Source organism: Zophobas morio, unplaced genomic scaffold (assembly GCF_036711695.1).
Source record: "Zophobas morio isolate AGI-343-1 ecotype UQ-CSIRO unplaced genomic scaffold, CSIRO_AGI_Zmor_V1 ptg000030l, whole genome shotgun sequence".
Classification (NCBI taxonomy): domain Eukaryota; kingdom Metazoa; phylum Arthropoda; class Insecta; order Coleoptera; family Tenebrionidae; genus Zophobas; species Zophobas morio.
Genome location: NW_026972135.1, coordinates 9,149,153 through 9,176,793, shown reverse-complemented (window position 1 = coordinate 9,176,793; position 27,641 = coordinate 9,149,153). Strand labels below are relative to the sequence as shown.

The following is a 27,641-nucleotide window of genomic DNA, read 5'->3' as shown; positions in this document are numbered from 1 at the left end:
ACGATACAGTCTGTGACGTAATTTTTCTTTTTCTCTGATCAGCAAAATCAAGTACCTACCTCTTTACGTTTTTCTCTAGATTTTCTGGCACGTTCCGCACCAAGGCGTTTTGACATATCGAATATCTTACAAATACACAAAAAGTGGCAAACAGTGCAAACTGTCAACTGTCCCAGAAGTACAATACATCATACTTAGGTATTTTGAATTTTGACGTATATTTTTGTTAAAATTATATTAGAATAGAATTCGTGCAGCGACATCAGAATGTCAAAATCAGCATTGTTTAACAAAAGTATTTTTTTTCAACAGCGCAAGATAACATGGTGTTTTTTAAAATAAATGTCAATCAGGAATTCTTCATCTATTCCATGAAATTTACGTGGGGCGTAGTTCTTCGCTTTCAAGAGTATTTCCGAATCTTCACGAATACTCTTCAGCCATTCTTAGTGGTCAACTATCATTGGCTTGTTCTGACCGCCTAGTGTGTGACATCATCCAACGAGCCTCACCAGTTAACGTCTCCAAGGTAACGGTGGCGGCTAGCCGCCAATCTGTTTAAGTCATTGGGAGTTTCTAATAGTATGGTGTCCATGTCAGTTCGCTGTATTTTTGGGGCGCTAATTTTCGTGCAGCTACCATTATCAATTCCAGATCCAGTCTCAACAACACAAAATCAAGGTTGGTCATTTTATAATGCAATAATCAAGTTATCTTTCTTGGTGATTTCAATGTTCCTGAATTCATAATTAGGAGTAATAGCGGATTTTGTACTACTTTGAATATATTTCAGAATTTTAACAACCTACAGCAATTTAATACTGTTGTAAATAGATATGGAAGGCTCTTGGACTTGATATATTCTAATCTTGAATGTTCTGTCGAAAATGCTATCTGTCCGTTGGTCGACGAAGATTTCCATCACCCAGCGCTTGAGCTGAATCTAAATTTCCAGTCTGGCAAACCTCCCAGCTCTTTCCGTATGAATAATAGTGTTTCGCACTACAACTTCAAGAAAGCGAACTTTCCTCTTCTCTATGAACTAATTGCAAACGCTGATGGGTCCTTTTTGGAAAATATTAACAATGTCAATTTAGCATGTAAAATATTTTATGATAATTTGTACAGTCTTTTTGATTTATCTGTTCCGAAATCTGTTTATCGTGATCGCCGGTACTACCCACCTTGGTTCTCATCCGAAATTATAAGGAACTTACGCCTTAAGTGGTCTACATACAAACAGCATAAAAAACTCAGAAGTGACCAGTCCTATCACCTATTTAATACTCAGCGTGCAAAATGCAAGAAACTTATTAAAGAGGCACACAATCACTACCTTTCATCTATAGAAAATTCAATCATCAATGATCCCAGCAAATTTTGGGCTTACATCCAAAACAAAAAAGGTTCTACGCGTATCCCGGGAGTCATGTGTTATAACAACGAAGAAATCTCAAATCCTGCAGACATTGTTAACGCCTTTGGCAATTACTTTCATAGTGTTTTTATACATTCTACTCCCATCGACCCAGCTTCCTTATCACTTCAACAAGGCGTCTTCAATAATACCGTTTCAGTAAATGAGATCTCCGTTGATGATGTTCGAAAACACTTGCAGCGATCCAAAAATTCGCAAACTACAGGTGTTGATGGTGTTCCCAGTTTTCTCCTACGTGATTGTGCTTCTGTTTTTGCTGCTCCTTTAGCTACAATTTTCAATCGGATGTTGCAGTATTCAACTTTTCCAGATATATGGAAAAAAGCCTTTATATGTCCTGTACTTAAAAAAGGTAAAGCCAATGGCGTTACAAACTACAGACCGATCTCTTTGCTCTGTAATTTTGCGAAAACTTTCGAGTCAATTATTTACGAAACTATCTACAATTCAGTCAAACCTTTTATAGTGAACCAAGACCTATAAGGTTATATGGCCATCATAAAAGTAGTTGACCGCAAATAAATACCCCCTTTGTGTAGTTCGCACTAAGCTTACCGGTTGGCAATAAATCACCTTCTAAACATTTCTTGCTCATATTTAACAGGGCCGGCTTTCAAAGCGAGTGGTTATTTCGGAACCCTCAGCGGCTGCAGGTAGTAAAGAAATAGTGGAGTGGTGGATTTTCATATTTAGTGAAAGCCGCCCCTGAACGAAACCACAAGAACCGGTCGAGCTGCAGTGGACACGTTATTTACGACCCTAAAACCTTTTCTATTGTAAACAACTTAACTTCGACACAATGGGATGATTTTATGATGGCCATATAACCTTATAACTCTTGGTTCACTATATCTCGGCATATCAGCATGGCTTTATGGCTAACCGTTCAACAGTCTCGAATCTTGCTGTTTTCTCCCAGTATTTGTCGGATTCCCTGGATGATAAATGTCAGGTCGATGTAATATACACTGATTTCCAAAAAGCATTTGACAGGATTGATCATTACGTTTTACTGGAAAAGCTCAGCCGTGTCGGTTTCTCCGAACCACTATTAAAATTGATTCAATCCTATTTATTTGATAGAGAATTCAGAGTTAGATATCGTAATTTTACCTCTGTTGCATTTGTACCCACCTCGGGCGTGCCAGAGGGTTCCAATCTGGGTCCATTGCTTTTTCTATTGTTTATCAACGATCTTGCTGAATCGGTATCTTGTAAAAAGTCATTGTTCGCCGACGATTTCAAACTCTTTTCAATCATCAATTCAGTCAGTGATTGTTTTCTTCTCCAACAAAATTTAAACTCTGTGACCCGCTGGTGCGACAGCAATCGTCTCCAACTCAATATTTCCAAATGTAGAGTAGTCTCTTACTCAAGAAAACAAGACATTATCACATACTCGTACAATGTAAATGGTATTCTAATGGAGCGTTCACAAACATTCAAAGACCTAGGTGTAGTTTTTGACAGCAAACTTGCTTTCATTGACCATATTAATACAACCGTTAACAGTGCTTCTAAAATATATAGTTTTATCTATAGAAACTGTCGTCGCTTTTCCAATGTTGAAACTATCAGATTATTGTTTTGTTCGCTTGTAAGGTCGAGATTGGAATATGCTTCCTTAATCTGGTATCCTATTTATGATGTACATTGTCTTAGTTTAGAATCGGTTCAGAGACGTTTCCTCATAAATTTAGGGTATATTTAGAAGATGGTATTTACCCTCCGAGAGGTTGTGAGCAATCCCTATTACTGTCGCGTTATAATTTACTATCATTAGAAACTCGTCGTAATATAATTGCTGTTAGATTTGTATATAACCTTTTTCATAACAAAATCGATTGTACTGAGCTTCTCAGCCAATTCAACTTACTAGTAGGGGAACGAGGGGCTTGTTGTAACAGTTTTTAGGAAAACGAATATAATTTGGTATCTTATAGCTGTTTGACCATTATAAAAGTATCTATCGGTAGTCTAACTATTCCCCTATTGGACTGAACAGGCAAAAGGTCAAAATTGTTCATCTTCACTTCACCCCAGGCATTTTCTTAAAAAAAGTCCATTGTTACAACTTGCCCCGTGGTTGGGGCTAGTTGTAACAGCCATGAGACAGGTAGTACCAGTAAAAATAAAGCTGATGTTGATACATATTTAGATTTTATTTTTCAAAAATCAACACAACACTTCATTCTATACAATTTTTTTTCAGTAAAACTGAAATAAACTTTTAGAAAAAGAGTCAACATTAAAAATTTGAGTGTTGTTTTCCTTTTTCTTAATATATCTGGAAAGCGATATATGGCATAGGTCAAAATTTTGGCTCGCTTTTCGTATGCTAGGTACGAGATTTGTAGAAGTGAATTTGGGATAAGTTGTAACATGTTACAACTTGCCCCAAAGCTATTGTTACAACATGCCCCGTAGCACAATTTTCTACATTTAATTACATTTCGACAAAATTATGTGGCTTAGCGTCAAAATGTGTAAGGAATATCAAAGCTGAGTAATTTTTGAGCTACATGCAAAACTAAAAGTTTTAAATTAATTAATAACTGTTACGAAAAACCAAATTTTACTGCAGCAATATTTTACATTAATTGGCCAAAACGAAACACGTGTACACATCCTCTCACTGCGCTGGCTCAAGGAACAGTGGTTGTGATGACATGATGTCTTATGGTGCAAGAATTAAATTCAGTAAAATACCTGACGTTAAAGAGTTTAAATTGTGGGTAAAAATTTAGTGTTACAACTTACCACTGTTACAACAAGCCCCTAATTCCCCTACCTCGTGTAAACTCCAGACCACAGATGTTATTTAACGCTAACTTTAGCAGAACCAATATGTCTATGCGATCGCCTATTATAATTATGTTCAATTTATTTAATAAAATTTCACACTTATGCGATATGAACCTTGATTCACTTCGACATATTGTTTCATGTGTTATAAACTTAGAATAAGTTTTTTCCCCTCCTGCATCTGCCTATCTTATTGTTCAGATTTATATTTATGTCGCAATGAAGCATATTTATTTCTTTACTATTAATAGTTGTACAATTTATATTTTGTTAGTTTAGTACTGTTACTACTTATTTAGTTGATGTTTATTTGATCCTGTAAATGGGTGTCATACCTGTTGGAATCAATAAAGTTATTATTATTATTATTAATATTATTATTATAGAAAGAACCGCATGTGTCACACCATTGAATGCAAAAAAATGATTTTTAATTTTTATTAGACAGATAATCTCCGAAAGTACTGGACCCATTTTTGTAAAATTTTGTATTAATACTTATTAGGAATATCATGTAAAACGCTAGCCAAAATTACTAGCGCTCCTTCATCAATAAATCCATTTCTTGTACCTGCATGTAATACAATATACCTAAAATATAGTGAGAAGAATAAATAACTAACATGAAACTGACACATTACTACCTTTTCCATTCTATTTTGAATGTCCTGATACTTTTGACTCTATCGTGTTACCATGACCTACCTAACTACCGAACCATTTTCAAATATCCATGTTTCATCAAGATATACACATTGCAAAGGATTTGGGTTCTGCTGATTGTGCATGTATTCACGTAAGAATTTGGTTCTTGCATGTTGTAATTCCATAAGACGGTTCCGTACATTTGTTGGAGAATAACGAAACCTAATAGAATGTAAAATTCTTCCTAATGAGCCCACAGAACCCTCAAATATATGTTTCTCCTTCAAGCAATCAAGTAATGACGATCGTGTAGCATGTATTTCTGTAAAATAATCGTTAGTATCTATAAGGCGTGGGTATCAAATTCATACTTTTTTCTACCATTCCATATAAACATTCTCGAAACTGCTCCGAAGTGCTAATATCACACACTGGCTTTTTTCAGGGTCGCTTTTTCTTGGGAGAATGCACACCTTCTCCGGTTTTTATTTGCTGTACCATGGAGTTCACTGTTCGCACACATACACCGAGGACAGCAGCAACCCTCTGTACAATGTGACTGCATTAGTAACTGTAGTAAAATACACCTACTTACGTCTTGAACAGTTGTTAGTGGTAACAGAGGTCCTCCGTTATCGCGTTCTTTAGCAAATTAGTCCACTAAATTAGTGACCATTTGCTTTGCATCTTTGTGCAAGGGCTTCGGCATGGTGGAATGTTTACGTTCAAGCTAGCAAACTGTCATAGTTCTGAAAAGAACTGATACGGCATTGCACGAGAAGAAAAATAGAAAAACGCGTAAAATCAAACAATAACACAACTTAACCAAACTGACACCAATGACACTTGAAAAACCGATAAAACTTTGGCATATGTTTCGCTAGTAGTCGTGCCGATATAATGTCAACAAAATCGATCGATTTTGATCCGTATTGCGGCGCGTATTTTTGATTTAGTGTTGGTAAAGGATCGATGGCATCCATGACGTGTACGCATTGTTTCCTAATTCTTACTAAGCACGCTTATTTACATTTTGTTAGTGCCTCTGGCGGGAACCTGTTTCACCCCTCTCCACCCGCAAGGGTGGGAGCCAGAGCCACTACCACCTTGGAACACAGGGTAACATTATTCATTCGGAATTCATTGAGAGACTCTATATTCATTCTGAGAACCTAACGGTCATAATCTATTCTTATTCTAGAACACACTTGTTATTGTTTAATAAAACTTATAAAATGACTGTCCGCTGTTCTAATTCATAATCATCAAACTTAACACATTTACTTTTACATTACAGAGGTGCATTTGTTTTGTTGCGCTGACTTGGTTCTGTGAATGTGGTGTAGACAAGTTATACCTAATCAATCAATTGTGAATTACATCATCAAAAATTAAAATAAAATCTATTGTTTCCTATAATAAGCGGAAGTCGCCCCTGCTAATACACGCGGCATACGTGGGTAAACTGTTTCTTTATTTTATTGATTTATCTATATTCAAGACGACTCAATTCATTTCATCGTAAATTTGGGAATACAGTACTTTTATTTTTAGTATTACACTACATCTATCCAAACTGATATACGTGTCCTTGCAAAAATGTTCATGCATTTTTTTTTTAAATGCCCTGCTACAAAAATGTAATGAGAGAATAAAAACTTAATCGGCATGCACTCGTCACGTTTCTGACAGCGAGGGAAGTACTGTCTAAACTTTTTAGTCCAATTTTTATGTTTATAAATTTTATTGTTTCTACCAACTGAAAATGAATAGTAAGAATTGCACTCGTATATCATTTTAATCGCATTTACTGGTCAAAATCCGCTAAAAAAATATTTTAATTTCAGATGTTTGTTCGTTTAAAGCCAACGAAATCTACACCCAAGGAAAAAACGTAACATGGTCAACTTGTTCTTCTAGTGGCCTATATTTACATCTGGTCGAAGAAAATGGAGAATTTTTCATCAAAGGTAAATCGAACAACACAATCTGGATTTTTTTTTGGAGGTAGGTACTTACACAAAATTTTTTTCGACACTGGCACTTTCTGGATAGTAAACTGAAATGTGTCTTTATAGTGTGTTCAGGCGGTGATGAGGACCAACATTTGTATAGAATCACTTGCCCATCATCAAATTCTTGTAAAGAATACAGTGTCTGTCCCATGGGTTCTGAGCTGGATAAAGGTAAAAAAAAATTAATTGAAAAACACTATTTTCTATTAACTCAAAACTTAATTAATTAATTAATTAATTAAAATATTATTGTTACAGGGGGGGTTATTATAAAGTGGTTAACGTGGATATGGAAAGTCTTCCTACCATTAACATTTACCGTAGTTGCAGCTCTTTTCTTGGTAATGTTTCTATGGTGGAACTGGATCCTAAAAAAAAAAACTAACTACGAAACAACTAATGGTGGTTTTTACTTGTTTAAACACAAAATGAAATAAATCAAAAGTTAGCTTTATCCTTGAGTACACTATGTTAACCACTGCAAATCTATAATATGGGTTTTGATGTACCTATGTACCTGTTATACCTATAGTCATGTACCTACGATTTATTTTCCAACGAATACTTAAGTAAGCAAATAATATTTATTTTAATTGAAAATACATTTACATATTATTACATCAAAACGATTAAAGGGTGAATTTATTAAAAGTTCTTACATCAGAAGAATTTAACCTAAATTCAAAATAGAAATGTTCTATCTACTAACTTTAAATTTATTTGTTTTAATTCAAACTGAAGTTAACAATATAACGCTGAAGGCAGTGATATTACACAGTACAAAAGTCCCTAAATAAATGATAAGAATACTATTTATGTCTACGTAAGTATTTAGAATGTTTGATTGAGTATAAAGCGATTAAAGCTAAACAATACGTACATTTATTCAGACGAGGGGTCTGGATATTATACACACAAAAATAATTAAAAGGCAAATAACATAAAACTTTTTTGTACCATTGTATGATACATGGATTAAGTAGATAATATAGAGGATGTTCTTGCTCAACAAACAACAATATTTGCTCGTACTTTAGTTTAATTTTTTTGGTCTTAGGTAAAATTAAACATGAGGAACGCAAAAACTTGAAAAAATGTGCAATGAATCAAGAATGAAAATTAGAGAAATAGCGAAAACAAAAAAATAAAAATGTATAAACAGTCAATATTAATAATAGTGATCACTGATTTTATCACACAGGAAATTATCACATATACTTACTTGATTGATTAAGATCAATAATTCCTTCCCCCCCTTTATCTAGAATACTAGAGTTACAATCTGTTTGGGAGACAATATGTCTAGTTTCATCAGATAATTCCACATCATTTATAGTGTCATTCAACCAAGTTTTGGAGAGAACAATTAACTTTTGAGACTTAGAAATTAACGACAAATAAAATTATCGTTTTCGTGTACAAAACTCTTACATTTCGATTGTATCATAATTATAATTTTAATGACTGTTTATTTCAACAATATGAGTGTTCATCTAGTTACAAAAAATTGTTATAAATTATAACATAAAACTGTAACATTTATATGACACATATTCTACAAAATCGCACCTACTTGCAAAATATTTGCTCTCCCGATGTGTAATTTCTTACTTACGGGAACGAGGGGCTTGTTGTAACAGTGCAAGAATTAAATTCAGTAAAAACCCTGACCTTAAAGAGTTTAAATTCCTGGTAAAAATTTAGTGTTACAACTTACCCCTGTTACAACAAGCCCCTAATTCCCCTACTACATACCTACTTTTTGAACTATTCAGTTTCACGTTTGGATCTTTGCCTGGATTTTATAATCGGAATTTAAAAAGGGACGACAGCTCACCTTTATCCAAAGTTTAAAATCGATGCTTTCCGTGCTCTTATCAGTTTGAATCGGAGTTAAGCCGAGGGATTAAGGCGCTCCAGGTACCAATGCAACGAGATATGACATTGAATCGGACCTGATAACTGGTTAGTGATTGGTTAGTGATTAGTTGATTATTCACCGGATACATTTTCTTGAAAAACATAATATAGTTAACGTACTTACTTTTCACAATCGCAAAATAGGGGAACAATATGTTTTGTATCGTCAATAACGGATACCATCACCTAAATGAGGCGCTATGCTAATCTTTACATACTTATATATTGTAAGAAGTAGGTAAACAAATTCAAGTAATATCTAAAAGATAATGTCATATAACATAGAGAACAATTTAAATACGCACTAGTTTTAATGAAATGTGAAATAAGTCCCAGCATTATTAAAAACTAGGGATGTACCGACTACCGGCCGACCGGTCGGATAAGCCGACTATTCGGCCGTTTTTCATCGTCGGCTGCAGTCGGCGACTGGTCGGCTAAATAGCCGATCGGTCGGCTTTTTTTATTAAAAACAAAACAATAATTTTATTATTCCAATTTGCACTTAGTATAACGCACAAAATGCAAAAACTTATGGCGCAACATAGTAAACTTAATGCACAAATGTTATTGCGCATAGTATAAAATTTCATGCACAAAGTATTAAAAATAATGCACACTTAATTACGACCCTATAACATAGGTATAGACTTAGGGAAAGCTGGAGCATGACGGTGAAATTATGCAGTTTTGTTAATTTTTTTCCGTTATTATTTGAGTTATCTAGATGCAGTTTTCACAAAACCGTCCTAAAAAATATTTTTCATGTTTTGGTGGGAGCTACATACAAAATTTTTCCAGTCTTTGCTCCAACAATACATCCCTAAATGTGCCAGTATATGTTATAAATGAAATACCTACTAGTAAACAAAAATATGGTACACTTACCACCCCGGATAAAGCATCATAATTGACTTTGTATGATCTTTTTGACCATGCTCCAGCAGGAATAACTGTATAATCAGACCAACACCGTCGTTATCAACATCGCCAGTTTGTTATACCAATTCAAGCTCCTCTTTACCAGCTTCTTCCATTGCTTGCAAAGACGACTCAAAAATCTTTTGCAATATTTCAGAGTGGTGTTTGTTGTATTGACGATATGACATTTGAGGAATATTTAATATAATTTGTTGTTCAACTAATTGTGAATGACCATTTCCGGTTGAAATAGTTGCAAATATTTCTGAATATCAGTGTTTTCATCAGTACAAATGGTTTTTTTCGATGTTACAAATGCGGCATTTAAATTTCAAGTAGCTAATTAATCCATTCCGTGTTTCGTTGATGCAATCCATATCCGAAAAAGTACAAGCAAAAGGAGAATGGCAATTTATAATTTTTATTTGTTGTAAAAAGTACGGCAAATTTATAAAAGTAAAGTTTTCGGGATAAATAACTGCATCTTCTTTTTCCAGTAAATACCTATGGTTCTCTAAAATATACAAGTATAAAATATAATACTAAAAAACATGTGAGTTGGATATTTAATTATACTTGCAGTCTGAGTCATTACGTGTGCGTTCCTCGTTAATGATTCTAAATACAAAATAACAAATCAAAGAACAAAGTTGAACGGTTGTATACGATGTGTACAACTGTACACATCGACATATCAGAAGAATGAGAACAAAAAATAGATACAGAGTGTTCTATTTGTAAAAACTGAAATATCGATGTTTGACAATTATAAAGGTTTAAACTTTTTTGTAAACACTCAGTATATTAAAATCTCATTTAATTCACACCTCAACAAAGTACGTGCCTTTATATATCTTTCCACAAAGTTTTGTTAGACAGACTTTAAAAATAATGCAATGGCGATTTTTTTGTGAACCTTTGCATTGCTAGTTTTTAACAAAATTGGAATAACGTGAATTTCAAAAATAAATTGTTGTTATAAAGCCTATAGGGAGAAGTTAATTAAAATATGCAAAAAAATATATACCTAGGTGTTTCATTAAAACAAAAAAAAAAAGTTGTGTGTTACGCTTTAATAATAGAACACTACAACTTTAGTCTATGACTTTTTTATATCTTTAATAATTAATGCGATACCGTGGACCACGCGCTTAGTGACTCACCCTGTACATAGGTACCTACGGATGGAGAATTTTCTTCAGCGATATGACAGTCTGAGTTTTGTTTTGGGACGTTGTCAAGGGTTTCAGACAAAACGTGTTTTTTTGTCAAATTACTGAAATTTTTACACAATTATCTTGTTATGTTGTTCTTAGTTTTCTATTTATTATTGTATAACATAATTGAGACAAAGTATTTTGCTTACCTTATCGCGACTTTACGTCTACTTCTAAATTTAGTTTTCCTAGCTTTCGGCATATTCACTTTTAGTCACTACTAATAAATAAAATGGATATTTTTTAAATAACTAACGCTGGTTTACCTCGGAAAATGCAAGTATAAACTGAACAGTCTGTTCTCGAACTATTTAGCTCTCACAAAATCATATCAGCTACGGTCCACTAGAAAGTGTACATACCACTTGCATTTCAGATTTATTACTTCCGGGTACGGTCCACGTTGCATTTGAGACTGATTGACGACTTCGACAGAAAACAAACGAGCCAATCGCGAAAGAAAGAAGTGTTTGGCAGTCGGTCTAGCCAGCGGCTAAAACCTATCTTTGTTTATTTACTGAAATAGAAGTAGGTATCTCTCATTTTATGACGTATTTCTATACTTGTTTCGTGTAACGAAAACAGTATCCGCCTACATACGACGAAGTCCACCAAAACGAAAAGACAGCCTTAAATAAGAATTTTTTGCTTTCATGACATAGGTACGTAGCCATCTTTCATTTCGGATGAATTATTGGTTGCCTACTTACGCTGGAAGATTTTTTGTTTCGTTTACAGTAAATTTAGTTACATTTTAAAATTATTTATTTGCTTAGTTTTTGGTTAATTACAGAAAAGTTTTTCTTGCTCATTACTATGAATACTTATCTGCAAAAAAGAAAATGGTGCAAAATGCAGTCTAATCAAAATCTTGATTAATTCTTCTCATTTCCCGCGAATTACCTACAATTGAATAATTTTTATCAAAGCTACGTTTTCAAATACCATAAATGAGGAAAGTGTGGTGGAAATAATTTCGTAATTCTTTTAAAATGCATTCCCATAATTACTAAGTAGGTATAATAAAATGAAATTTTCACTTTATTATTTAGTACATGGACAAAAATTAAGATGCCGCTGTAATTTAAATGGAACGATTAAAATATGCTTTCCGTCCGCTGCAATTTCGTCATCTGAGAACTGGTTTGGCGCATAGACCAGGCCGCGTCCGAGGGATTTTCGCCTCTGCTGTTTGGTGCAGATTTGCCGCATGTCATACTTGGGCGAAGCGAAACATAGTTTAAGGTACGTGTCCACTGGAGAGTGACTTGGCGAGAATTCGCGAGAGTTACTTTCAAGGGCTTGTCGATTTGAGAGGATATTTTGGCAAATTTTGCTTGCCGATAGATGTCGATCAGACAAAGTTCTCAAAACCCTGTCCACTACACAGTTGTACTTGCGAGGAAAATTAACCCTCTTTACTCGAACCGACAAAGAATTTATGATTTTACGAGCCTTTTGTTAATTTATTTTTCAAGAAAAGCGGTAAAATATTGCAGCTGTGAAAACAGGTAGTAAGAGGACATAAATTATTATGTGGACCTAAAATTGTGTTAAGAAATTCGCAAATGCACGATGCTATTTCTATTCATGAAAGAGTGATAGTAACATTACGATTTTTTTGTATCAGGTACATATGTAAAAGTATTATGTGAATCATTGAACAAAATAAGGTGTTCTCCATAAGTTATGTCACCCACATTTTGGTGTTTTTGGACAGTGCCGAAACGAAAGAATATATAGATATAGGCGAACCTTGCGTTAGGCGCCCCTCCTCTACAAATAAAAATGCAATTTTACAGAACAGTTTTATTTATATTTTTTAATAAGTACGCAAAACAGATACTATGATCACATATAATAAAAAAAGAAAAAAAAATAGAGTTTATACATATAGGTATATACCTAATATGTATAAATATTATATAAGTTCAAAATAAAATCAACATTAAAAAACCTGTCGCACCGGTTACATGTTTCTGAGTTTCCGTTCAAAATAAAAAAAGATTAATATGACATAATTCTTGGTATAGTTTTGGAAATTTCATTCTACCCTATAAAATTTTATTGACGATAACGAGACGGACAGTAGTACAGTGGTAATAAATATTTATGGCTCACACCAGTTCACTCGAATTTGTTTAGAACATTTGCCAGGTAGTTGTAATTATAAAATAATGGTCATTTCTGTTCATAAGTAACAATGGTCCCTGGGGGTCGATTCTCGAACTCGTTCGAATAAGTTCCGCATACGCAAGTGGCCAATTTTCGAACGGTTTTGAAGATTCGGTATTCTCGAAGCGCGCGCACACGTTGGTATACGCAAATGTTCGAGCGTATACGAACGTCAAGTTACGAGTGGGTAGATGCGATCGCATTTTGGTTTGCGAGTGGTGAAAGCTAACCTAAAACTCTGTTTGGTTTTGGTCGTTCTGTTGTAACCAGAGACTTTAATTAAAGACTGTAATTAAAGTCTCTGGTTGTAACGTCAATATAATATCTTTAATATGCTGTATCTGTTAATATACATTAATAGAAAGGGTTACCATTCCAAAAATACACAAATTGTAATGTATCAATTTGATTGTGGGAATTTTATAATTTCATTTACAATTTTGACATTTGTGATGCAAATTTAAAAATTTTAAATTGAAACAGCCGATTTCTGTGTAGTACATATATATAATAGCTACATATGTATGAAGAAACAACGCACTATTGCGATATTTTGGGTAATTTCTAATAATACATTAACACGTTCTTATTATGGTTGTAACAATAATTTTTAGGTGACTCTGGCTAGCCATTGCGAACATTTCAAATACGTATACGTGCAGTTGTTTCAAATTTCAGTTTTTATTTACTGTACAAAACGGTTGTAATGGTATGCATAAGTATACCTGAATAAACATCGGGTAACCAAACTCTAAGAATTTTCTATAAACTAGGAGAGTACACGCAGTAATAAAGGTATTAATATGCAAATACCTGCTGGCTGTGGTGGTCCCACTCAAAAATAAACATTAAGTTTGTATCTGCATCATTGTAAAAAAAATCACAAGAATTTGTATTAAATACGTAGGGTTGCATAAAATTGTAAACTCAACAATTTTTTTTAATCACGATTTTTTTGTTTTTTTAGTCTGTCAATTATTTGGAATTAAAATCCTAATTAAAATAGTAACTATCCGACTTAATGTCATCCTTGAGTCGTACTTCTTAGTTTTGAACAATAAAGAGAATTTATTGTAATTTACATTGCAAAAAAGGAATTAATAGTGTTATTAATATAATATTCACTCCTATAATCTTTAAAATACAATTTAAAAGAATTATTGTCGTTCCATTTTGTTGGAAACATTGTATTCTAGTTAAAGTTCAACTTATTTTGATATAAATTTGCATTAAAAGGGCCGTAATATGCATTACATATTCCAAACTGTAAAGAAAACTTAAAAAAAAAACAATAATACTTCAAAGCAATAATTTAAATCGAGCCAATCCTGCTAATACGTGTTTTGCTGCTTAATAAATTTGGAGGTAACAGATTAAAATAGTCCTTCTTGGATTCAAACTCACCCCGCGTGAGTTCTGCCAACCATCGCATTTAAATATCCTCTGTATTTTTCCGCTGTTGCCATATTCTCACTCGAACAGAGGCCTTCGTATGCGCATCGAGTTGCTATTCGCATTGAATCTCGTTCAAGAAGACGGATTTTCGTTTCGAATAGCATCTTGGCATGCGCATCTATTCGTACTCGCATCTTTGCGAACGAGTTCGAGAATCGACCCCCTGCCCGGACCTGGATTTTTCTGGTTTCTAACATGTGGGAATTATCGGCACGCGACAACTTAAGTTGTAAATATCTCTTGCTATTGTCCTACTGTCCATCTTGTTATTGCCAATAAAATTTTATAGGGTTCAATGAAATTTCCAAAACTATAGAACATAATTTTTGGACGAATTTGGCGCCCCTTGTCGTTGGCGCCCCTAGGCAAGGGCCTACTCGGCCTATAGCTGGTTTCGGCACTGTTTTTGGACCCTTGTTTTCTGTGTCACAGGTTGTCACATTCATATGATCCCACCCTGTATTATAGTGTCATATAATTTTAATGTAGAGTTGATTTTGATTAAATCAACATTGCCATTATTACTCTTATTTAATATTATGTAAAATCTTCTGTCCACATATCTCTTAAAAATGTAAAAAATTGGTCGAAAGTTGTTTCGACAGAACTTCCCCCACACCGAAAGAACAATGAAATATATCTAACATTTTCGAGTTGAGTTTTTTCTTTACACAATTTTGTGATGACGTCATCAACATTTTTGCAAGGACACGTATATCAACTTGGATTGGTGCAGTATAATACTAAAAATAACAGTAGATGAATATGAATATGAATGCAGTAATAAATCACAATTAAAAACTCAACATATTTTGCACACTTAGAATTTATTCTGAAAAATTTTGAGATGACGTCATCAAGTTTTTGTTGGGAATAAACAGATATATTTAGATTAATAATTTACCACGCTTACAATAACCTTAAAACGTCTGGAAGATTTCAAAGGATTCAGTTTTGCAATTCTTGTGTTATTCAGTAAAATAAATTCACGCATTCATTTTTTTTGAGTCACCCTGTATAAGCAAATCTAAAAAATATGAACACAATAATAAATTACAAGTATTAAACTGATCATATATATTTTGCACATTTCGGGTGGAATTTATTCGGCAAAATTTTGTACTGACGCTATCAATTTTTTGGAGGGGATAAGCAAATATATATATTTTTTAAATTGATTATGCTTATCATAACTTTAAAACAGCTGTAAGAATCAAAATTAAATTGTGAAATGTTGTTTTATATATTTTTTTCCAAAAATCTGGAATCGGCCCAGTACCTTTGGAGATTATCTGTCTAATAAAAATTGGGACGGCAGACAGACGGACAGACAGACGGAAACTGGAGACATTTCTTCGTACTCTAGGGGTCATGAAAGCTCAAGAAAACGTAAAAGTAGAGAATCGGCTGACGGAAATAACGATGTTTCAAAATTGTAATATTTTAGTTTTTGTTTATAAACACTCGGCATATTAGAATTTAATTTAATTGATACCACAGCAAAGCACGTACTTTTGTTTACCTCCCCATAAAATATTATAACACAGATCTTAAAATTAATACGATTGGGATTTTTTTGTGAACCGCTTCATTACAAAAATTTTTTAGAAAATTAGAATTAGGCATTCTATTTAAAAAAGTACGTTGCATATTACGTCTCAAAAACAGAACACTCTGTATAGTTGAAAATAATTTTAGTGTATGCTACGCGATTTCTATAGTCCTTTTTTTCCATATCGTGCAATTAGTTCTGCAGTTTGGTCTTTTGACCATCCAAATTTGGCCATGGCAAAGCTCACCACTCGCGGACAGCACTGTAGGAATTCGAAACGTGTTCGTATTGTGAAAGTACCTCCAGAGAGGCACAGCTTTGGTTTTCAACTAGAGCCCAAGTTCTAGCAAATTTGCTATACCTATATACCCTGTCCACTGCTCGTCTACACTAGCGAAAGAAACGAGCGATTTGTACTCCACCCACAAATAATTTATGATTTTATGAGCCTTTTGTTAATCCTCTTTCAAGAAATTCAACTGAAATGTGAATGCTGGGAAAACAGGTAGCCAAAAGGGTAGGTAAATTGTTTCCCGGGTTAGGTTGGTAAGAGCGCTTAATACGACCGGCACCTGAAGATTATCATCCCAGCAGGTTATGATTCATCAAAGGACAATTACATGCAATATTGTAGTGTTAAAAACATCTATAAAATTATTGTTCCTAATAATTATACTTTCAGGTGAGGCAGGTGTCAATTTATAAAAACACTTGTGGATAAACACTGAAAATAAGTATAAATATTAATTTTTGAATACGCATGCCAACAATACATTTGTAGTACCTACCTAATATGTAATTTATGATTAAAAATTCATTTAAAAACATTATTAGAATAATAAAAAATAAATTTACTTCGTTGTGCATAGTTTAATCTCGTACTACAACAAAAAAATAATAATAATGAAGTATAATCAGAATCACTTATACAAATTATGATGTTTAATTATAAATTAAAACAGTTAATCTAGTCTACTTTCACATTACTTACTTCAGATTTACGATAAATGAACATAATTTAGTCATTTATTTTCGTTTTACATTGTTTTTTAGTATTTAATAATTTCATTAAAATGTGTTACCTATCTCAAAACGCTGTATAAATGTTCAAGTCAGGTAAACGATCAGATTTGGCCGAATTGCGTAGTCCTTTTCACGACCATTTGCATAGAATCATAAACGTGTAAAATAAGTCGGCTTTACTCGAGAAATAATTTATGACGAACTGCTTACTCCCGGGGAATACTTCCCCAATTCGAAATTCTTCGCACTGAGAGTATCTCTCGCAAGTAAACGCAGTTTGGCTTGTCCACTGGAGAGAATATCGCTCGCGGCGAGATCAGCCGATCAGTAGTGTTTCGTCTTTACTCGATTCGACTTGGAGCTCTCCAGGGCTGATTTTGAGGCGATTTCTCGCAAGTGGACACGTACCTTTAGACTGAGTGCGGATTTGCCCCATGTCCAAGCAGAAACCGATACAGTACCTACCGTTATCCGTTTCTACGTACTCGCTTGCTGTTTTGCTTTTCAGCGTTAAGGTTTAAAATCTTGTAAGGCAGTAATGTATGGAATGTACAAATTTTGAAATATACCCAACACATGTTGGAAGATTAAAGAACATACAAGCGGAGTATTACAATAAAACCATCTTACCCCATCAGCGGGGAAAGAAGTGGCATCGGAACTAAGACCCTGTTAACAAAATTTGTTCGTCAGTTCGCTTTTTTATTACTGAAAATTAATATAGAAATAACGGCAAAGTTGTGTTAGGCTCATCTGAGATTCTTACAATTTTTTTTCGTGCCCCTATCTCTATCGAGTGGTAGATTTAAGAACCGTTTTGTTGCTGTTATGGGAGTTGCCTATGCGCACCATTATTGTCCAAGCTTTTCGACGATGTTTGACGGCCAAATGTTGCTGCGTCATCTCTTATTCGCGGGTCTTCGGCTTGTTCGCTCCAAACAATAGGATGGATCTGTATGTAGGTAAGTGTTTAATCAATGCCACTACGAAGATTACTTCTCGGTATAGCGTTGTTGTTGTGAGCGGTTCTAAATTTTCAAGGTACCCATCGGTACCGCATAGTGTTCCAGTGGAACACTCTGGTACTAAAAAGCACGGTTGGTTGCAGCCTTAAGTAGGTTTTACTGAGAGCAGACACGTCTGAATCATGCGCAATGCGCATTTAATATATGTCAAATTGATTGTAATGCAATTTAGAGTTAATATTTGACAGCAATTAACGTGCGAAGGTCTCAATTGCTTCATCGACGAACAAAATGTGCAAATTTATAATAAAAGTAAATTTTGTGTTGATTTGTTTATCGTTCTTGGATCCAGTTCTCAACCAAGGTAAGTTTTTACGTCTGCTTATTAATTAATTATTGATTATAAGTTATATAAATTAATTAAATACAAGTGTAACTGAGAAATATGAATCGTTTAACGCGGATTTGTTGTTATTATAAGTTTATAACGCAAAATAATGGTAGCTATAAATGTGTAGTTATATTATATTTTTTAATAATTAAGTAATTGATTAAAAGTGTACCTAATTGCATAAGATTGCGACATTTTTAGGGCTGACCACGAATACAAAAATTTGATGCAATATTATGTAACATTGTGAAAAAATGCAACCGAAGATGCACCGCAAAACTGTTGTCTATAAATATACTCGTAACTCAGAAAAAATACCACACACACACTTGTTGCAAAAGAGAATTTATTTTTAGAAGATATTTTTTTGTAACAATATTTTCCAAATCAAAATAGGTATAGTCCATAATTTTTTATTTAAAATAGCCTTGAACTCGAAAGGTACAACGTACTATAGAAAGTTTATGTCATAAAGTGTGATAAATCAACCAGTTATCACAATTTATAAGCTAAGTTCGTGGCAAACGTTGCTATCAGTGTATTAGATAAACTTGCGGTTAAATCACACCACTCTATTAAACAGCGTAACGTCCACGTAATAGTTGTTAAGTGTTGTGTGTGTCGTTAATTTAAAGTTGTAAATATTGAAAATTTCTAATCGAAGTTTTGGTGGTTTTTGTGTGGTGTTTGCATATTCTTGAAAACAAAGAGATTAGTCATATTTCTAAGGTAAGCGATAGTGCGAAGAGAAGAAAAGGCGCAAATCAGCCAAACTTGTATAGTGAACCTAGAGCTATAAGGTTATATGGCCATCATAAAAGTAGTTGACCGCAAATAAATACCCCCTTTGTGTGGTTCGCACTAAGCTTACCGGTTGGCAATAAATCATCTTCTAAACATTTCTTGCTCATATTTAACAGGGCCGGCTTTCAAAGCGAGTGGTTATTTCGGAACCCTCAGCGGCTGCAGGTATAGTAAAGAAATAGTGGAGTGGTAGATTTTCATATTTAGTGAAAGCCGCCCCTGAACGAAACCACAAGAGCCGGTCGAGCTGCAGTGGACACGTTATTTACGACCCTAAAACCTTTTCCATTGTAAACAACTTAACTTCGACACAATGGGATGATTTTATGAGGGCCATATAACCTTATAGCTCTTGGTTCACTATACACTACATGTATTTTATCGTGTCTCGATAATTGACAGTTTTCTTAATAGTCGTGGATAAAAATTAAATTGGGAATTACGAGTATTCCTGTAATTTACATTGCGCAATACTTAACTTTATCTTTTTGATGAAAGACCTTGAACTGATAAACTATTTACCGTTTTCTGTGTACAATAATAATATGCATAAGTTATTGTTAACTATTATCAACGAAATTTTTGCCATTACTACCCTGAAATATTTAAATAAATCGGTTGAACTTTTGTTATTATAAATTAATCTGTTGTTGTAAAAAAATGGTCCCTGAGCTGTATGAAGTGTACTCTTTTAGATTTAGAAAAAAAAAAGTTGAAATATAATTTAGATATTTGAGTGGAACAAGTCCGATATGATAACCAGTATGTAAATAATGTAACCGCCCCCCTGTGAACAACATTTGACTTAATCTAGACCTGTTATCAATCGAATTCGAGAAAATTCCTCGATACCTATAGTTTCTGGAAGCTTCTATCTTGCGCAAAATCATCACTTGCATATAAAAGCTGCAGGTAGATAAGTTCTATTATCAGTTGTTAATAGTGAGATGTCGATGTCAGTTCTGTGGGTGATACTTTGGCAGTTGGTTTTCTACCAGCTACCACCATCGTCTCAATATCCAGTCACAACAAGAAAAAACCAAGGTTGGTGATATTTTTACTGTTTAAAACTACTGTAAACCACCAAAGTCATAAAATGGGTACATGGTACTTCCTGCGTTATCTCTATACCGATAAACGTGTTTCAACCTGAAAGGCGATTTTCACTCTTGTTTTACTGCGTAATTCTCAATTCTTAAAAAAAGATGCTCAATTTTTCCATGTAATTTCTAATTTCGCTTATCTTGTGCACTCCAGAATTTTCTAGAGAATTCCATTGTGAAAGTTTTTCAAGGCACCGGTTTTATCTTCCTTACCCTATACCTATCTAACATGTTCTTGTTACACTTAAATTTTGATCATAAGTAGTTTTCGCAGACAAACGTTGGGTAAACTTATATTATTAACAGATATAAGACAAACCGAAATTGTGACTAATTGTTTATCGTTTCGATTAGCCGGAACTTGTTTTGATAAGAACTTCACCAATTTAGAAAACAGGAGACAGAAACGGTACTTCGTAATTGTAATCTGCCGGTCCATCATGCCAAGATAAGCAGTTCCAACAAACCGCCAAACCAGTGCATTATTATAAATACCTACTTACATGCACTGATAACCTTGGATTGTAGATTAAGTACATACCTACTATTAAACAGGTGTGCACAAATAGTGAAAATTTTTAGAATTCTCAAATATCGCTGTTTCAGTTTTTCCCAATCTTGTATTTTGTCACTGAGTAACACTTTAGATTTTTTTAAATACACTGTATATTAAAATTTGATTTTATTAATATTACGGTAGAGTGCGTACATTTCTTTAACAATTAAAGATTTGTTTATCAATTAAGTAGGTATTGCTAAAAAGACTAAAAAATTGTAATACTGTGGTAATATCGCATTGAAATTTGAAAAATAAACTAAAGTTGTATAGAAAACTAATAAGAATATGTAAAAATATATAGGAAGAATTATTCAAAAATAACTATAAGTTGTGTACTGCCGTAAAAACAAAACGAATAATTAATTAAATATCGAAGATCACACGTTTAGTGACAACCTCTATTTATCTAAATTGCAGAACTGTCATCATCCCAATATCACTATCATCGGAAACGGAATTAACAGTGATTTGTTTCACAATTATTTTTCAATAAATATTGCACACTTGATATAAAGCTAGCACAAAATAAAAGCCAACCCTAAATCATTCTTCAAATTACTCGTTTTATAATCCCCTGTTTAGATTTTCTTTGTCATTTTTTTTTTTAATAAATCCGTACGCAATAAATAATTTCACCAAGATAATCCATGAAATTATCCTTTAAATTTTGATAAGATAAATATGAAAATGATTACGTTAACCTGAACGAAAGCATTTATACCTATTTTTTTCGATTTTTAATTCTCAATTTTTAGTTTTTCAGTATTTTCATTTTTCATTTCTTTAATTCTCCAATTAAAATTTTTTCGATTTTCCACATTTTTCATTTTGCAATTTTTCATTTCCTCAATTTTTCGATTTGCAAATTTTGGTTTTCTTTATTTTTTCAATTTCTTGGGTTTCAGTGTCATAATTTTCTAATTTTTCTTTTTTCGAGGTGAAAATTTTTAGTTTTAGGATTTTTATATTTTACGATTTGCTATTTTTCGATTTTTTAACGTTTAATTTTTTTAATTTTTTTATTTTTTCAATTTTAGATTTTTCAGATACCTACTTGAGATTTCAATTTTTCGTTTCTTCAATTTTTGATTTGTAATTATTCTAGTTTTCATTTTAAATATGTACCTACCTATCTAATAATAATTATGATTTTTAAAATTTTTCACTTTGTCAATTTTACGATTTTAGAATCTTTCAAATTGGTAGGTATTCAACTTTAAATCTTTTTCATTTAATCGATTTTTCAATCTTTCGATTTTCAATTTTTCACCGTCTCTAGGTACATCTAATTTTTCAGTTTTTCAAGATTTCAGTAGGTACTGCAGTTTTTGGTCTTTACAATTTAATTATTATCATTTTTCAATTTTAAAAGTTTTGAGTTTTCCAATTTTTCGATTCGATTCGCTTTTTTCGATTTTTAAGTTTCTCGATCTTTAGTTTTTCAGTGTTTCGATTTTTCCTTTCTATTCAGAATTTATATTTTTTTTTTTCAGTGTTTTTTTCGGTTTTGCACCTTTTCGTTTTTTAATTTTCACAATTTTTAATCTTTTGATTTTTCAATTTTTCATTTCCTCTATTTTTCAAATTCTGCACTTCCAGTTTTTAGATTTTTCAAAGCTTCGATTTTATACTTTTTCGCTTTTTGATTTTTCATTTTAAAATTTTGCAATTATTCCATTTTTTATTCGAAAAGTTGAAAAATTGGCAAATTAAAAAAATTGACAAAACTAAAAACCGAAAAGTTGCAAAATCGAAACCGTGTAAAATCGAAAAATTGCGAATCGAAGAGCTGAAGAAACGAAAAATCAAAACACTGAAAGAAACTTAAAAATCGAAAAAGGCGAATCGAATCGAAAAATTGAAAAACCCAAAAATTTTGAAATTGAAAAAGGATATTTAATAATAAAATTGTAAAGACGAAAAACTGCAATTCTGAAATATAAACTTCAAAATTAAATATAGAGAAGGTGAAAAATTGAAAATCGAAAAATTGAAAAACCGATGAAAAGAAAAAGTTTTAAAGTTGAATAAGTGAAACTAGGAAAAATTCTAAAATCGTAAAATTGACAAAGTGAAAAATGTTTTACATTATAATTTTTCCTTGCTTATTTTTGTTGTTTTTTTTCGATTTTTTAAAAACAGGCCATATTGGGTATCTATGTAGGTACTCAATTTGGCCTAAAGACACAGTTTAATTAAACCAGGTAGGTACTATCGGGCTCTACAGTTTTGAAAATGTCTGAAATTTGAAATTTATGTACAAAAATGGAATCTCTTTCAACTCTCACCATTATTCTTCCATTTCAAGTTCTTACAAAAATTTAAAAAAATCTCAAAGCTTAGGTAGGCCATATAGGGTACAGTGATCTTATTATTAGATAGGTAGGTAAATGCATATTTAAATTGAAAACTAGAAAAATTAGAAATCAAAAATTAAAGAAACGAAAATTTGAAAACTCAAGTAGGTATCTGAAAAATCTAAAATTGAAAAAATGAAAAATTAAAAAATCTAAACGTTGAAAAATCAAAAAACTGCAAATCGAAAAATAGAAAACTCCTAACACTGAAAATTTTCACCTTGAAAAAGAAAAATTTGAAAATTATAACACTGAGAACCGAGAAATTGAAGAAATAAAGAAAACAAAGAACCGAAACCAAAATTTGCAAATTGAAAAATTGAACAAATGAAAAATTGCAAAATCGAAAATGTGCAAAATCGAAAAAATGTATGTTGCAGAACTGAAGAAACGAAAAATGAAAATTGAGAAACTTAAACGTCGAAAAATAAAATAAATATAATCCGTTATTTTAACAAAATGTTAACAAACGATCCTAAAATTTTTCTAATAGTTTTAAAGAGTTGCTTAATGCGCTGGAATTTGTTGTGATGAATTTTTAAATTGCAGTTACGTACTTAGTTATACTCTGTTGCTTTTATTTTAAAAGAATAAGTAAGGTACTTAGGTGCACATAGATATCAAGTAATAAATTGCTGCTCATTCAGATTAACGCAATCATTTTCATATTTCACATTATCAAAATGTAAAGGACAATTTCATGTTGAAAAAAATGACAAAAGAAAACCTAAACAGGGAATTATATAACGAATAATTTGAAGAATCAGTTACGGTTGGCCAGGGGTAGCCCGATTAATCTCCACCCTCCCAAATTCAAAGATCGTACTATGTATAGTTTTGGAAATTTCATTGTACCCTATAAAATTTTATTGGCAATACCGAGACGGACAGTAATAGGTACTCTAAGTCAATTTGCCTCGTTTTTAAGCTAGAACAAAATTGGGAAGAAAATTGTCCCGAACCAACTCGAGTGATACCGCGCCTTAAACATTGTTGCGTGGATAAAACGCTGTCTAAAACACTCTTATAATAAATAACTAAGTATTAAGTATTGTTTAAACAACATACCTAAATCTCTATGCACACCCTTTGCAATGTTCCTAATGTCAAATAATAGATTAAAGTAAACATTTTAAGAAAAGTTTCATCAAAATCGCATCTGCTGCTGAGAATTATGAGATCAAATCATCTCGACTATAGCACCATTTTTGTCATTACGTCCCTCCTTAATCTTCCAAACAACCTAATCATACACAATCTGTACCTACATAGGTATTTATTAGTTTTTCTTCCGACAAACTTGGATTTGATGATTGTGTAACGAAGCAAATTTTGGCGGGCAGAACAGCCGCGCCGCACTGATTCATGACTCATGAGTGAGATTAGCCAAACACTGATAAGATAAGAGGCGATAAGCGTCGGTAGCCATGTTTACCACCGCCGCGCGACCCCGCCACCACGTCCCGGCCCCTTTCAATCCATTTATCTCTCCATGATCCGAAGCAGCCCCATCTAGCGAAGACCCGCCGCCAATGAGGTCAGACGAGGACCTTGACCGAGATTTCGATTCTTTTTGTATACCGAAAATTTCTTTGACGTGTCTTCAGCGGCACTAGTCGTTAGCTAGACAAAAATTAGTGAGCGATCAAAGTCTCTCGGGACGGTCTCTCTGGACGGTGCTGCTTCGGTTCCTGAGGAGGCGGCGACACTGCAACACACGGTTGTTAAAAGTGTCACCGGTCCATCGGTGCTACTCATTAATTTTGATGCACAAATAATAAAAAAATTCAAAATGCGTTATTAAACACCTATTTTTTGATAATAACAATGAACTTCCTCAATAATATACCTATGTCAAAATAATGAAAATTAAAAACTGTGTTTTAATTCCAGATGTTTCTTGGATTAAAACCAATAAAGTCCGCATCCAAGAAAAAAACGCAACATTTTCAACTTGTTCTTCTAGTGGTCTGCTTTTCCACCTAGTCCTAGAAGATAAACACGTCGAAGACCACAGCACTGAAGACGAACTGGGCAGTTGCCAACACTACCAGATTTTGTCTATTTCTAACACCATCTACATTAAAAAAAACATGGACAAAGTAGGAACGTTTCCCAATTCTACGCTGAAAGAAGTTTTCATCGAAAGTAAATCAAACGACACAATTTGGAAATTTTTTGAAAGTAAGTACTCACTTAGTATCGTTTGAAAAAAATTCGACAAATATTTTCAGTGTTAGCACTTTTTAAAAATACTAAACTGAAATGTGTTTTTATAGTGTGTTCAGACGACGATCAGGACGAACACTTGTGTAGGATAACTTGCCCATCATCAGAGTCTTGGACAAAGTGTCACACGGTTAACCGCTCTGAGCTGGATAAAGGTAAGAAATGATTTCGGGTACTCACACTAAATTAGTAGTTCTAGAATAAAATATAAATTTATCTACAATCCAACAATATGAGAATTGAAACACACTATTTTCTACTTTTAACTTAAAATTTGATTAACTTGATTAATGTTATTGTTGCAGATCGAGTTATTGTAACGTGGTTTACGTGGATTTTGGAAGACTTTCTACCGTTAATATTTACCGTAGTACCAACACTTTTCCTAGTAATGTTTCTGTGGTGGAATTGGATCCAGAAGACAAAGAAAACTAGAAAAGAAGAGGAGGTCCTCATAGTTTGAAACAGAAATACTATTTACATTCTCGTAAATATCGTAGACATAGGTAAATTTTAGCTAAGATTAAATTTTAAAATAGTAACAAGTAAAGAATCTTTAACATATAAAGAAACTATGTAAAAACAAGTAGATAATTTTAGTTTAAAACAGACGTCTGATGACGAATTTGTGGATTTTAATAATTTTAATAAGATGTTAAGTTGTAAATTTATTTTTTAGACGAAGGTAGAAATGTAACTGCAAGCATCGTACGTATACTTGCACTAAATCTACCTTAATTAAGTGTGAGGGGTCGTAGAATCGAACAATATTCTTAAATTGTTGATTATCTCCCTTACATACAATTCCGGTTCTGAAACATGAACATTGACAGAATAATTTTTGTAACTCCTCACAATTTATTCAGTCAATGTTCACTGTTTCAGTACCAGAATTATAGCGTCTTGCAAAGTCTGAAAAATGTTTCCACTCGCGTTCCTGACTCTTGAGCACTTATTTTTCGTACTTTTTGAACTAAATGTAATACATAGGGACTGTTCAATTGTGAGTGGACGAGTCAAGGAATTATTCAAATCTTTGTTAAGATGCTGTACGTATTCTATACCCACGGTATGGACGTGAACACTGCTTCTGAAATGACGTTACACAATGTCATATGTTGTAAAAATATACAGTATAAAAAAACTCGTATCCCCTTCTGTCCAACGCAGTTGCTGTTCTGGAATTAGATTTACAGTAACAGTAGTAACGTTGCAGCTTCAGGACACGAGTTTTACTTTAAATGCATATTTTTACCAAACATCACAAGTAGTACACAACTTTCCATCACAAGTGAGTTACAATACCTTGTGTAATAGTAGGCAAAAATTTAACAATTGTTTCCCTACAAATACCACGTATACTTATTAGCATTCCGTTAATATCTCTTAATTCTTAAAAAAAAAATGCATTAACGTGCTATTCAGTTTTAAAAAGAATGTTGAAATTCTTAATAGAAGTTTATATTAACACTAACTTGGATTGTAGTAGTTTTGAAAAAAAAAGTTGCAATTTGTAAAACAAAAGCTTATTATGTATATTGTTTGTTACTACACTTAAATACACTGATGAAATTTGTATTGCCTGATGTGTATTTAGAACGACGCAATTGTCAATGTGTACTTTTATTTTTAAACGTTTGTATTAATTTTAAATTATCTAAATAAAATATTATGTAAAAAGTTGTTTATTGTCTCTGTGAAATAAAACTCGGTGGAACTTGATGGAGCCATTTACAAAGACCATTGGCTGCGCTGTATACCATCATTCTCCCTTCCAACAGCCCTCTTCTTATTGGTCCATAGAACCAACTTTAAAACATGGACGTTAACCATGTTATTGGACGTGCCGTCCAAGGCGGGGTCATCCGCGATTGGAGTAGATTTAAAACGAATTAGAGGAGTGGTAATAACTACCAAGAACAACAACCTTGCAATATTAGTTATTATTATTACAAAGAAATGTAAAATTTTAATGAATTTAGAACACAGTTCTTTTTGTTTCACAACATCACCTTAATATGGGTTGTTTGTGGCTGAACTTAGAATGTTAGGTTATGTTATGTCAAC

At 33.0% G+C, this 27,641-nt stretch overlaps 1 protein-coding gene and 2 long non-coding RNA genes across 6 annotated transcripts in view; 2 read left to right on the top strand and 1 right to left on the bottom strand.

Moving 5' to 3' along the window:
• Window positions 1–9,171, bottom strand: part of LOC135138145 (uncharacterized) — a 63,314-nt gene extending 54,143 nt beyond the window's left edge. For all 3 annotated transcript variants that reach the window (XR_010281987.1, XR_010281988.1, XR_010281986.1), the window contains exons 1-3: window positions 9,129–9,171; window positions 8,948–9,082; window positions 6,908–7,064 (exon numbers count right to left, since the gene is read on the bottom strand). This is a non-coding gene — a long non-coding RNA (uncharacterized LOC135138145). The remainder of the gene's footprint in view (window positions 1–6,907; window positions 7,065–8,947; window positions 9,083–9,128) is intronic.
• LOC135138146 (uncharacterized) lies at window positions 6,983–7,357 on the top strand. The gene is made up of 2 exons (XR_010281989.1): window positions 6,983–7,074; window positions 7,162–7,357. It is a non-coding gene; the product is annotated as an uncharacterized LOC135138146 (long non-coding RNA).
• Window positions 9,172–18,375: 9,204 nt separating the features above from the next.
• LOC135138346 (uncharacterized) lies at window positions 18,376–27,257 on the top strand. 2 transcript variants are annotated; one of them, XM_064068301.1, is made up of 4 exons: window positions 18,376–18,495; window positions 25,239–25,529; window positions 25,625–25,729; window positions 25,880–27,257. In XM_064068301.1, the coding sequence occupies exons 1-4, from the start codon at window positions 18,423–18,425 to the stop codon at window positions 26,035–26,037; spliced, it is 627 nt and encodes a 208-aa protein (XP_063924371.1). In that variant the 5' UTR covers window positions 18,376–18,422; the 3' UTR covers window positions 26,038–27,257. The 2 variants fall into 2 exon arrangements, with proteins under 2 accessions (XP_063924371.1, XP_063924370.1); XM_064068300.1 differs by lacking the exon at window positions 18,376–18,495 and adding an exon at window positions 20,245–20,370.
• The last annotated feature ends 384 nt before the right edge of the window (window positions 27,258–27,641 follow it).